The 13,003-nt window shown below is 46.3% G+C and overlaps 1 protein-coding gene across 2 annotated transcripts in view; it reads right to left on the reverse strand.

Moving 5' to 3' along the window:
- Nucleotides 1–13,003, reverse strand: part of FBXW8 (F-box and WD repeat domain containing 8) — a 1,779,087-nt gene that overhangs the window by 97,325 nt on the left and 1,668,759 nt on the right. For both annotated transcript variants that reach the window (XM_069619213.1, XM_069619212.1), the window contains one exon: nt 12,391–12,507. In XM_069619213.1, the coding sequence (XP_069475314.1) occupies nt 12,391–12,507 (117 nt within the window). The remainder of the gene's footprint in view (nt 1–12,390; nt 12,508–13,003) is intronic.

Genomic DNA, 13,003 nt, shown 5'->3' on the forward strand with positions numbered 1-13,003 from the left:
CGCCAATGGGTGCGCCACTCATGCCTGACCTGGGCATATTTAGACCTCGTGGTGCGAGTGACGCTTGTAGAGCCTTACAGATCAAATACTACACCCAACGCAAATTGTGCGATCACGTATGAGCAGTCCGGATTATCTTTCTTCTTTACATTCCATATATATAGATCTTCTGTACCAGTGGTTGAAGTGTACGAAAAGAAGTAGTGGAACTATGTTCCTCCCTGCGGGCCTGTGCCCGCGCCCCCCTGTCCCTCCGCCGCCCACTACACCCCATCACCACATCCCATCTCATGCGCAATACAAACCCCCAAACAAACACACCTGCCCTTTAGGAAGATGTTGAAACGTGTCCTTCAGTGCAGTGCACTGAACATTCCCTTACACTAAAACTAAAACATTCCTGAACGGTTTCTTTACAAAATAAAAGTATGGGAACAGTAAAACGTCAATAAAAAAGTAGAGAAGCACCTCTCCCACCCACTTCGACCACTGTTCTGCACTTATAGTGCAATAAACGTACAGTACAGATTCAAGAATGCAAAGGAAGTGACTAAGCAAGGGCATTGTTTAGGGGAAACTATATCACTGCTTCACATTTACCATTAAGAGCAAATAGAGAGCTGTAGAAGAGTAGCTGACTAGTGGCCAGCCTCTGGTATTTGACAAATAGTGCTTTATATTTGATGATCTGTAAGCCCAAACCAAAGGGGAAAGCAGGCTACAAGTCCCAGAATGCAAACTACTGAAGGATTAAAAGCCAGGGTCGGATGGAGGTGATAGATTTGTCATGAGACTAAAATGCAATACGCAATTCTTGGAATGTATTCCCCTTTCTGTAGATGTATTAGATAGTCCAATGAGAGGTATGAAATACTACCAGCCGTTACGCTCCAGGACACCACCAGCCTGCAAAGGTGTTATTCTTTGTCCTGCATTTACAATGAGAAAATGAAACTACAATATTCTGCAAGAGTAAATGGCATAATCTAAACAGAAAGGACTCGCAGAACATATCAAATGTGACATCGGTTAACACAAGGGCATTGTATTTTTCAAAAACTGGTTATAATGAAGGATTGATGTTAGATGACAAAACGCCAGCATTTTCTGTCAACATGTATGGTTTAACCGGCCTTCAAAACTACTCAGAAGTTACTTTGCATACAGACAACTATTACGCTGCCACACAACCTGTGTTATACCGCTGCCCAAAATTGCCAGTTGTGAAATCTCAACATAATAACATGCCAAATGTCTCTGTCTGAGAAACACCCCCGGCAGTGGTTTATAACACAGCAAACTGGTATCCGTCCTTTGTTGGTTTCCTATGGCGGTTGGATCTGATAGACGAGGGGTTGTGCTAACCAAGACTTCTGCAAGTGTACAGTGCCAGAACATGTTCCCATCATAAACAGATCCCAGTTTTTTTTTTATCACCAATAGGTGCTACGATTACTTCACATATGTTATTGATCTGGGGAGACTGAAACAGTGTAGAGGAGGTCCCAGATACGGCCTGCACTCCAGCCCCCCATTTTGAGATGCCAGGAACATACTCGCCAAGATATGTGACGTGTGAGGAACAAATAAACCAACAGAGAGCAGCACTAGGACTCTGCCCCGTGCCCATCAGAAGAGCAATACCTGTTGAAGTGCCAATAACCAGACAACCATGGACGACACGGTACCCATTGAGACAACCATCCCAGCAGTTAACACCAAATGAAGACTACTTGCAAACTGTCCCAGAACAGACCCAAAGAGCCTTAATCGAAGGCAAATGGTGAACAGACACGTGACCAGCGAAGCGCAAAGAGGTACCAACGTCTGATGTCACCCAGAACCCGAGGATGCCATAACTTTTCCTGATAAGAAGCTATAATTTCGAGGCCATCCTCAGCCAACTAATTGACACATAGCCCTAAAGTACTGAGTGATGGAAGGGAGGCAGGGTGAATCTTGGGGCACTCCGTATCTGGGTGTCCATTCTGCATTCTGCTAATTAAAGTGGAGATTTATGTTTAGGGGTGTAACCTACCCAATCACAATGGACCAAATAATGTAGGGTCCTATAGCTAGCAGAACCAATGAGATGTCGTACTTGTAGTGACGTCTATCGCGAGTGATGTAGAGGGATGGGCATAGACGCCCACCTGATAAGAATTATCCAATCCTCGCACTCTGTTACCATATACAGATATAGCACATATACTTAAGTTACCTTTCCCGACCAATAGAATTGCATGACAAACTTTGAGTTTTACACGTCGATGATGACGAATTTTGCCTATAAGAATTGCTGTCTGAATGAAGATTTTGGAAGTTGATGCAAGACAGGCGATCGCATCACTGTTGATTTCCATTTGTTTCCCCGTTTTTTGTACTTGTCATTAAACGGACTTCCCTTTGCCAAACCATTGACTTGGCCTTATTGATTGGTGTTGGAGTAAGAGAATCCTGCACCCCATTCTCCTCAAGGTGCAGCTATTGCGTCTTAAAGTACTGGAGGGTGAGCTCTGAATCTCATGGGCCCGTTCAGAGGTTGCTCCGTCCTCCTGTACAACAGCATGCCAGCCCTGCCAAGATTAAAACCTGTGACTAAGAGATCACAGTAATCCCACTCAGGTCGATGTCATCATTATCCTGCGTGTTAAAGTGTACAGACACATATATATTGGAACATACACCACCAATACATTGCTAAATATGTTCCAATACATGCCTACATGTTACCTTGCAAGACAATGTCATAATACCTCAGTGGGTTGATGGCATGCAGCAGAGATTACTGTGGTCTCAGTTACAGGTTTGAAATCTTGGCAAGACAGAAGAACATTTTCTTTTACCAAGTGGGTCAACGTCTCATGCTACATCAGTGGAATTTGTTTATTGTATCATATACACAGTTGTTTGCCTTTGCACATAAAATATAGCTACAAAGAGTTCCTACATATTGTCAGGTCGATTTACCATGTGGTATTGTGCTTTACAAGTTAGCTTTATTGAACAAATAATACTAGTTAAGCTTTTAAAAGAAAAGGGGGCAGACAACACTGCATTTTGATGTACCACTAATGATGGGACAGGGGAATAACGTTATCGCATACATTACCAACTCTACATACAGCAAACATGGGTGAAAATCCTAGTGTCCCCAATTGACCAAACCATGCAACCCTGTGCAAATGACGTTATATCCCCATACCTTAGTCTTAGTTTCCTTAGCTGAACAAAATGCAGGGGTGTTGCTAGGTCTGGAAAAGATCTGGGCTATGCTAATGTGGAGACTGCCGGGACTCGGGGCTAGCTAGCATTGGTTGTAGCCCCTTGTGACAAATCAACTTCCGGGCACCAGTGGTTCAGGGATGAATATCGGTTTCTAAACAATCAATCAGACCCACACCTCTAGTACACCAGAAGGGATCCAAAATGATTGGAGCACAAGTAAATTATAAACCACCTTGTCCAATTTTGTTAACGTGGCCGGAACGGCAGGCTTATCTCCACAAGGTCGTGGATCGTTGGTTAGTTGCAACACAGTGAAAATACAATTATTACCCAATGATAAAAGGGACTGTCCAGTTATGGTTGTATAAAAATATCTACTTTATTATTACTACAACAGACAGTTCTAGCACACTACAAATATGACCAACCCTGTAAAGGAACACAGAGGACAGACAGTTTCACGAAGGAAAGGGATGCACTCTGGATGCTGACATGATGGTAGCTGGTAATGTAATCAGTCTTACTGTCCAAGGTTATTTGGTTCCAGCACCAAGGGGGGCAAAGGGCCATAACTGTCTCTAGGGGCCCCTCCAGTGGGGGCAGAACCACAGTGTACCTGGTGCTGAAGTTCTTGGTGCTCGACAGCATTGAGGCGGTTCCAGGGTGCTTCGCAGCCCCCGAGACAGAGTTAGTGGCGGGAGACCACTGCGGGTACCAGGTGGCAGGCAGTGAGGCAAACGAGGATGGACGAATGTCTGCAGGCTGTCCAGCGGGGCGGCTCAGGGCCAAGAATTGTTGACTCTGTGCTGGTTGGCGGATCTGGAATGCTGGTCAAGGCGGCTCAGACGGCTCTTGCGACTGCGGCCTGACAACATCAGTGGTGCAGCCGGATACAGTTAGAGGACTCGACTGTCTCGAAAATGTCCTTAAAAGATGGATGCTGGATGATGCCTGTGTGGCACTCCTCCTAGCTTCTTTGCAGGGCTCGTATTGTCCTTTCAGGGGGCTGAAGGCCCAAAGCTCAGGAGGGTGTTTGCAGGCAACAGCCTTGTCCTTTGTCCAGAGGCTCTATGGCACTTCCCACCAAGGAAGCTTGCTGGCAGAACCTAGCAGGGCACGCTGTGTGCTGGCTGGGTAACGATTCTGTAGCTGCTGGACGGGTCCTCTGAGTCCGGTATCTTCCTCTGTTCCCTGGGAGATGTTTAGTGGAGTGGTCTTGCTTCCCTCGTGGAACTCCTGGCCTTCCTTCACTGGCGGAAGATGTAATGTAGACTGTACCTTCAGCCCGGGTCCAAATTAGTCTTTCTTCTAACTCCTTTTGAAGTCGTTGGATGATCTGCTTACTGAGGGGTTCAACCCTGCTTTAAAGCCAAATTGGGCCCCAGTGATTGGTGCAGGCTAAACCTAACTTAATGAACCAATCCCGGGTCCCCACCAACAATCTTCTGTTATGCATGAGGTCAGGACCAGAGTGCTCTGCAACAGGAAAAAGTGAGGGGTGACAACATATACCTAAGTCCCACCCATCTTCCTGTCTGTTGTAGATCAAAGCGTGTCTCTGGTCAACTGATCCCTCTGTGACTCTTGATTAAAGCGCAGGTTTCCCTTGAAGTATCTAACTTCCAAATACCATGGGCAGCCTTTTGCTTTGGTGTTTTCAGACTCTCATACCCTCCGTTTGGGAGGGGTTTTCGCGTTTGACTTTCTGTAGTCTTGTGCCTGGACATGGATCTCTTGGTACAGTTTCTTTTGGATTACACTGCCTTGTGTTCTTGTCCTTTTCTGGAAACTGTGGGGCATCCTCCTAGACTACACATTAGCTTAGCTAGTGCATGTGTCCTTATGCTACATGGAAGGCCGCTGTATTTTTTTGTTTGCATCCTCTTGCTGCCCGGTGCATGGTGCCTAGTCTCTGGACTTGCTCTATAGACTTCCGTGGTTGGACACGGTTTCTCTCCACTAGTTAGAAACCGGACTATTGAGAGAGGCAATAGCACCATTGTTCTCCTAAATAATGTGTTGTATTCCTTAAGCTGCAGTTATCACAGTGAAATCACATCCTCTTTTGCCCGTGTACTCCCTTATACCCGCAAGGGTGGATCTTCAATCCCTGCTTCAATTCAGAAAGTGGGGCCTCAGAGTGTTTGCTGGATTTGCTCTGTAGACACATCTTTGAGAGTGTGAGTTCCTGATAACTGAACACTCAACTCTCTCAAAAGAAAATGGGAACAAAAGCACAAAAGAGGCATGCACACCAAAGACCTCTGCACTGGTGTTCATGTGTGTCAGAAGTATACACATCGCTATCACACAGAACCGCACACAAAGGTCTTCAACGCTACCTTACCTTGCACAAACAAAATCAATCATTCAAAGAACCATAAAAAAGTAAACAAACTAAAAGAAGATACACAGACCCACAAAGGAATCGCACAAACACACATGGCCTAGCTACCCAACCTCTTCAAGTCACACAAATATACACACTTTGGATAGTCCATTAAAAAAAGAAAATGGCAAAGATAATGCAGGCATAGATCAACCCATATGCCCACCGAGCCACTTAACCCTTAGTCAAACCTCCACCACAGATCTCCCACCAATATACACAACTTACTCCATGCATCCACAGAGAAGGTTTATGTCAAAGGTGAATAAACACACATGCAGACAGAGAATCACACACAACTACAAAAGGCCATGCATAGAAGTTTACACACAAAGTAAACGGTGTGTTTGGGTGAGGAAACACATTCAAATGATGTTAAGCCACTTTCCTTCTACTTAACCAAACGCTTTGGGGGTTCAGGCGTCAGCTGCACAGAGCAAAGGCAGGCCACCTTCTCTGCAATTTTCATCATTTCCAACACATAATAATCGCCCTAACTCTTCACTTTTCTGTTATGTTGGTGGAAAAGTGTACATGCCTTCTGCAATTCACGATTGCAATACAATGGATTCCCATAGAATACTCCTGCTTTTACCAGATGGTAATTTCAGACGGATTCCATAGAAATCCATTTTATTATCACGCTGGCAGAAATGCAGACACATGTGTCAGGCACAGCTGGTACAGTAGGCGGACATGCTAATTCAGTCCTGCTCACGAACTCCGCCTGGTAAATTTAAGAAAATCCTGTGGATCAGTGAAAAGGGTGGTGAAAGTGTACCGCCATTTTTAGCGATGCGTGGGAATACATTGCTATTAGTAAGTCATTAGTTATAAAAGTTGTTTTAACACAAAGTCTTTCAATACAATTGTGTTAAATCACTCATTCAAATGTTCCAGTATCTATGTTTCGAACTGCATAAAGTGATGTTTCCATCAAGCAAACATATGTATGTATGCCTTAAATGTATACAGCTGGACCTTAGCTAGCAAGCAGCTGAACCCTTTTCAATGAATGCACGGACCTAACGACGGAGGTGAGGCTGGCTGACTTGTGCCAGAGGGGGGAGCCCATGCCGAAAGTGCACGTTGTCCTTTTATAGACCATCATTGAATTTCTATATCTCCATTCCTTGCTTATGCTCTAGAAGCGATGGGGACATGCTAGTGTTGGTTGCCAAAGAATTCTACAAAGCCAGCAGATAACATGAGCCGGCCGGACTCTCTTTATTTTATGCAATTTCTTTGGTTCCAATCTTGTGATATCACGGTTTCTAGAGTTGCACTGGCCTCCCGAGATGACCCGTTCTTCTGAGATGTACGGCGGTGACTGCGCTGCTATCACCATGTGTGTGACATAAGCTATTGTACAAATTCCTCGGGGAGGTAGTGTAGTTCCATGCTCATATGACGGTGGCATGGTGTACGGCAGTAAGAGCCTCCGTGAAGGCTGATGTGGGAACATCAGAAAGGAGGACATTTCCTTTGTCAATTGTGATAGCACGAAGGACTGCACAGCAGTCAAGAGGTCCGAGGCTGGCATGAAAGGCTTGATCTTCCGTAGCCATACCAATGGGTACCCGCCCATCTGGCTTTTCTGGGGATGTGAGGTTTGAGATGGTGGTAAAACACAGATTTGGCGCCCAGGGCTAGCCCCAGGGTGAACCCTATGAGGTTCATGTTGGCTTGCCATACCTAAATGAGTGTTTGACTGGTTGGGTTCCCGGGTAGCACGACCTCTGCTTTTATGGGGTCGAGTTTAAGATATGAGCTTGTCATCCAAGACTGAATGAGTGCCCGGCAGCATGTTTGCCCTGATGCCTTTGACACAGCTGGCAAATCTAGCTGTGTATCATCTGCAGAGTCATCAACTAGAGCTCCTGGAGGCTCCACATAGAGAGTAAAGATGACTAGCAAGCAGATGGATCCTGCCGGAATCCGGCAAGTGACTGGGCAACGCACTGATCTGTGGTTTCGCCATTTGGGCTGGCTGGCAAGACGTGAGCTATACTTGGACTGAATCTGAAAAACCAATACTTGTAGGTGGAAGCGCAAGGCAAACTGTCATATGTTACAGTGAAATCCAGCAGGATAAATTGATAGTATTGCACGTTTCTATTGGTTGCAGAACGTGGGGGTTCAGGGAGAGGATTACAGCACAGTGCTTTATTGCCTGCCCTTTGCTGCCTCAGTTATGGTGGTAATACAGGAAGTGGTTTTAGCTGTCTTTATGAGAGTGCACCTAATGCTGCGCCACTGTTTCAGTGTGTCAAGATTTGGTTACGATTTGCTTTGGAGTCCGTCCTTTTCTGCCTGAACAGCTGGTTGACTGTCTGGGTCTCTTTGATACCAGGGAGCACATGGTTTAGTCCGTGAGATTGCCTATGTACTGGCAGAAGGGGTCATGGAGGGAGTCAACGCTGGTTTGCCGAAAAAGTGTCAACTGGCTGATGTTCCTTTTCAATGTAGAATTACTGATAATTAGTACCTGGTCAGGGGATTGGAGGGGCACCGGGTGGCAGCCTCTCAGCCAATGAGAAGGCTCAGAACAGGCACATTACCACATAGTAATCCTGCCGCTCCGAGCCTCCCCAGGGCTGGAGGCCACCATCTTCCCCACCAGAGAATGAGGTGAGTGCTCCCCCTCCACAGATTTTTCTTCCCTCCCTCTCCACACTTACCTGCTTTTTTTAATCCTTCTCGGGGATGGACGTGCTGGGAACACCATACATACCAACATTCCGACACACCTGGGAGGGAGATTTCATCAGGGAAATCAGGAGACCTACATTTTCCCATAGGAATGCATTGGGGCTGCAATTATTTTAGGCGGGAGAATGTGAAAAATAGCAATATTTTTCATGGAAAAATCGGGAGTCTCCCACCTAAATCGGTAAGGTTGGCATGTATGGAACACTTCTGTTCCCAGCACATCTGCTCCAAAATGGTGACACACAGTCAGGGAAAGGAAGAAGGTACTACGTGTAGTCCCTTCTCTCCTTTCCATGGTATCCATTTGTTAGGCAGAAACCTGTGCAGTTCCCTTAGGGACCACTGCAAAAGGCTTAGGACTACAGGTGTTGGCAGTAAACCCAATTGGTAGCAGTCTGCACCACCCAGATTTACCTGGTAGCTGTGGCTGAGCAGTCAGACTTCTCTCAAGAAGAGCTAGACGGCATATACACATTAGGTACAAAAATACAGTAGCACAAGCAAACACTGATCAGAGCTTTGGTATAAAAGTATATAATTATTTATTTTAAAACACACTTATAAAAATACATTAACACTAATATGGCAAGCAAGTTCCAACACAGTCACTATCAATATATATACATCCCTGATTACTTATTGAACAAGTCTTAGTTAAAACACCACGTATTTGCAGACAGAGGTGAGCGCTTAACCTAAGATGGCACTCCAATAAGTTAGTTAAAAAGGGAGGGAAAAAGCAGAATTAGGAAAGCACACAATACCAACACTTTTAAAAGAACCACAGCAAGTCAGGAAAGGCAGAGTCTACTGTAGAGCAAGAAAGTTCATAGGCCAGGCCCACTCTTGGAGAGAGCAAGGCGGAATGTGTCCAAGATCACACAGGTGAATTATACTTTAAAAGTCTTTGCAGATAGTTCAAAAAGAGTCGGATCAGTTCAGAGAAAGTTAGTTAACAGGTCCCAGGTCAAACCAGGATAGAGCGTCAAGGATTTACGGGACACCTTGAACAGTCTGTTGCAAGGGAGACCAGGCGGGACACAGTAACTGAAATGGTGAGAAAGCTCCAGCGGGGGCAGTTGTTCCTGGCAGCGGGTGCAAGTCGTGCTTCGTCCGGGGGAAGAGAAGATCTCAAGGTGGAGGAAAGCTGGAGGTCATTGCACTGCCAGGGAAGAAACCAGCCGCAGAGTTCCCCGGTTAAAAGGTACTACCCTTTTATTTGCGGTAGAGGTGAAGCGTGGCTATCCGGCCGCCGGGGTGCTTGGCACGGGCCATTCGACCACGAGACGATCCAAGAAGGCGAAAAGAGGGCGAACTGGTTAACCCCACCAGTTCAAAGGAAGAAGACTCTCCAGGATGAAGATCTTCTCTGTCGTCGGGAAGTGGTGAGGCGGTTCAGCAGGGCTCCACCGGTGGTGTCGTCGTTGCAGGTCGGCTCAGCTTCTCCCTCTTCGGATTCTTTGGTCCTGTGGCGACTTCTGAAGTTCCAGTCCCCAAAGCCCAGCTTTTATGCAGAAAACCCCCATTCATCAGTCCTAGCTGTCACTCAAACATGCTAAGTGGTGAGCCAGGCGGCTCACCACTGGGCCAATCACACAAGAGTGTGACTTGAGTTGCTGAGGCAACTCAGTCCAGGGTGCCTGAACCCCACTCCCACACATCCTGTAGACCCAGACAGAGTGGAACCACTTTTGGAGGCTTCTGTGCAGAAGCCTGCCAAAAGTGGAACAAAGGGCTCGACTTGTGTGAGTTACAGAGGCAAACACAAATGCCATTTTAAAACCGAGTCCTGGCAAAAAGACCCAACCGGGGAATAAATATTAAATAAATAACCCGGCGGTATCTTTAACATTGCACCAAAAAAAGTGGTGCATTTAAAATGAATGGGAAAATCCCATAGGAATTATTCCGGTGGAATATTTCACGTGGTAACCACTGCCACCAGCCAGAAACTCGACGAGGGGGGACTGCACAGTGCCCCCTCGAAAAACAGACCCAGGGGCAATCTAATTACCCCTACCAGTACTTCCACAATATGATGGTTTGTACTGGTTCTGTTCACAATTTAAGACTAGTAAAGTCAATGGTGACTTTACATGCCCTGGGAGACAGTAGTCAGTCCCAGGGTATGGAGTCTATGTTTGGGGGTCACTATGACACCCCTGTGTTACTGCACTGAGGGTGCTGTGTAACACACTTACCAAAAATACATGAAACTCTATGGAGTAAAAGACCCCATAGCCCATAAAACACATTACAAAGTCAAAGGACATTCTCAAATCATGCCTAAGAGTGGGAGAAAAAGAGTCTCACTCTTAGCAGGAGAAAAAAATAAACCCCAAAAATCCAGCAAAGCTGCTGGGGGACTCACTAGGTTTGGGAAATTAGCCTATACAGAGAATTCTCCCTAACACCATTCATTTGTTTTGTTTACTTTTTTCCCCTATTTTTTTAATGGCCACCATGGAAAGGGAGAAGGGGCTATGTGTAGTCCCTTCTCCCTTTCCATTGTGGCCATTTTGTTTGTTTACTTTTTTAACCAGTGTCAATGGGCGCCATGGAAAGGGAGAACAGACTTAGTTTCCCTTCCTTGTCAGGCATTTCGAGCGTCTCGCAACTGGAAAAAGTTGCTTTTAGTACCCTGGTCTAGCGGGCCGGGGTACTAGTAACAATAAGCCCCACGCTGGGGGGACAGGGGGATTACCACCTCAGGTAATGCCCCGGGGCCTGTGACTATGATAGGATATGATAGGTTATTTATAACGCACTTAATACCCAGAGGTTTCTAAGCGCGGGCCCGGCAATTGAACCTGTGGTGTTCCGTGTCATCTTGCTTCCAAGGCGAGCATGCTGCCCCTGGGCTACCCTCCCGAGGACTATGGGCCCCGGGGCATTACCTGAAGCGGTAATTCCCTCCCTGACCCCCCCCCCCCCGTGAGGAGCTTATTGCTTAACTAGAGCGTTACAGCACTGCATGCTGTAAAAGGGCCAGAAATCAACCATCGATAGTATTATTTACAAAAGGTGTTTTTCATCCTGTATTATGCAGAACTTCCACAGGAAAGATGAACAAGGCAGTTCCTTTGAAGGTAACGATACCATTTATGAAATAAGGTTCGCGTTCATTAACAGCCCCAAGGCTAGTCACAGGCCTCCTCACCACCAACAGACTTCCGTTACTTCTGGAGCGTGGGTGGGGAGTTCTAAAGTGGGAATGCTGGTGAGGGCAGTGTGGAGGGTGGGGCAGTGGGGGGACACAATATACTGTCAAATAATATAAGACGTGGTGGTGATTTTTAAAACATGTTCACTGATTTTAAAGTGTTCTCAAAATTAGGAGTACAATAGGGGCCTCCACCGCCTTCATAAAGATAAATGGGGAGTACACTGGCCTGGTGCAGAGCGGGCAATTACGTACAACAATGCCACCATTAGCTCAACCAGTTATTGTTGATCACACTTAGCTGGCAATTCAACAGCTAGTTGAGTTGGCACAACAAGCATTTTTGCAACAGAGGATATCGAGGTCAGCATGGGCCAGGTTTCCACCATCATTTCTTCCCTTCTACTGGTCAGAAAGTAAGGCCATGTACAATATTCACATTAACACCGGGATTAGAATGGCTAAACTCCAGGTGAAATATCGTTCAGGCCTTACAGGTAGCCGACTAAAGCATGCCATAGTGAGGGATAGCCACTAACTAAAAATGCAAAAATGGAATACAATTATAATAAAGTTGAATAGCTGTGCAGCACGTATTACACAGATATTATGGCAGGTTATGGATATGCTGGCAGACGAAACCCAGGCCACAGATCAAGTAAGCAGATTCACGCACTAGCCGGGGACCCAGTATAAGATACAGGGATTCAGGATCCTGCTAGCCTTTGTCGATCCTACTCTTCCTATGCTATTCTGAAAACATGTTAACTTCTTTTTTCACCTCCTCCCTTTGGAACTTTGTATGGCACTCCAAGGCCTTTCAGGTATGGCCGCGTTGGATACAAAAATGTAAAAAAATAAAGTTGCACATCATCTCATTTCTTGACCGGGGCCTCACCGGCGGTGGGCTGTGAGGTCATCATCCGTGATGCAGGCGCCGCGGGGACTTTTCTCGACTGGGATATTGGCGGTGATGAGGCTGTGAGCGTTGAACCAGATGTGACGGACGGGGTGCCTGAGAAGGAAGCAGAGCAATTTCCTGTTATTCACTGACACACAATGTTCTAGTTCAAACCGTCAAATCTTAGTCAACGGGTTAACAGAGTCCTATCCAATCGCAATTGTACAAATATTACTTTTACAGGGAACATGGGCTACAGCAATGACACGGACATGCTACACGTCTGCCTTTCGCCAGTCATCTTCATGGCACTGACATCTAAACTCCTAGGGCTGAGCACAGGCGGGAATCCGCCAGGACAGGGCCATCCAGAGCGCACTATGTCCTTCGGGATAAGGGACAGGACCAATCCTCAAGGGCTCACTGGGGCTGACAATGTGCAAGCAGCTCCAACCTACTGCCTCATACACAAGGATACAATGCATAGCACAAGAGGACCGCAAATATACAGGAGTCCCTACGGCTCGGGGAAGGAATGGCTCTCTACACCCCACCACCGAGAGGACTAATGCATTGGTTGCGTTGATTGCTTTTACCTTTATTGGCTTAA

The sequence above is a fragment of the Ambystoma mexicanum genome, chromosome 10 (genome assembly GCF_040938575.1).
Source record: "Ambystoma mexicanum isolate Mex_15411 chromosome 10, UKY_AmexF1_1, whole genome shotgun sequence".
NCBI lineage: Eukaryota > Metazoa > Chordata > Amphibia > Caudata > Ambystomatidae > Ambystoma > Ambystoma mexicanum.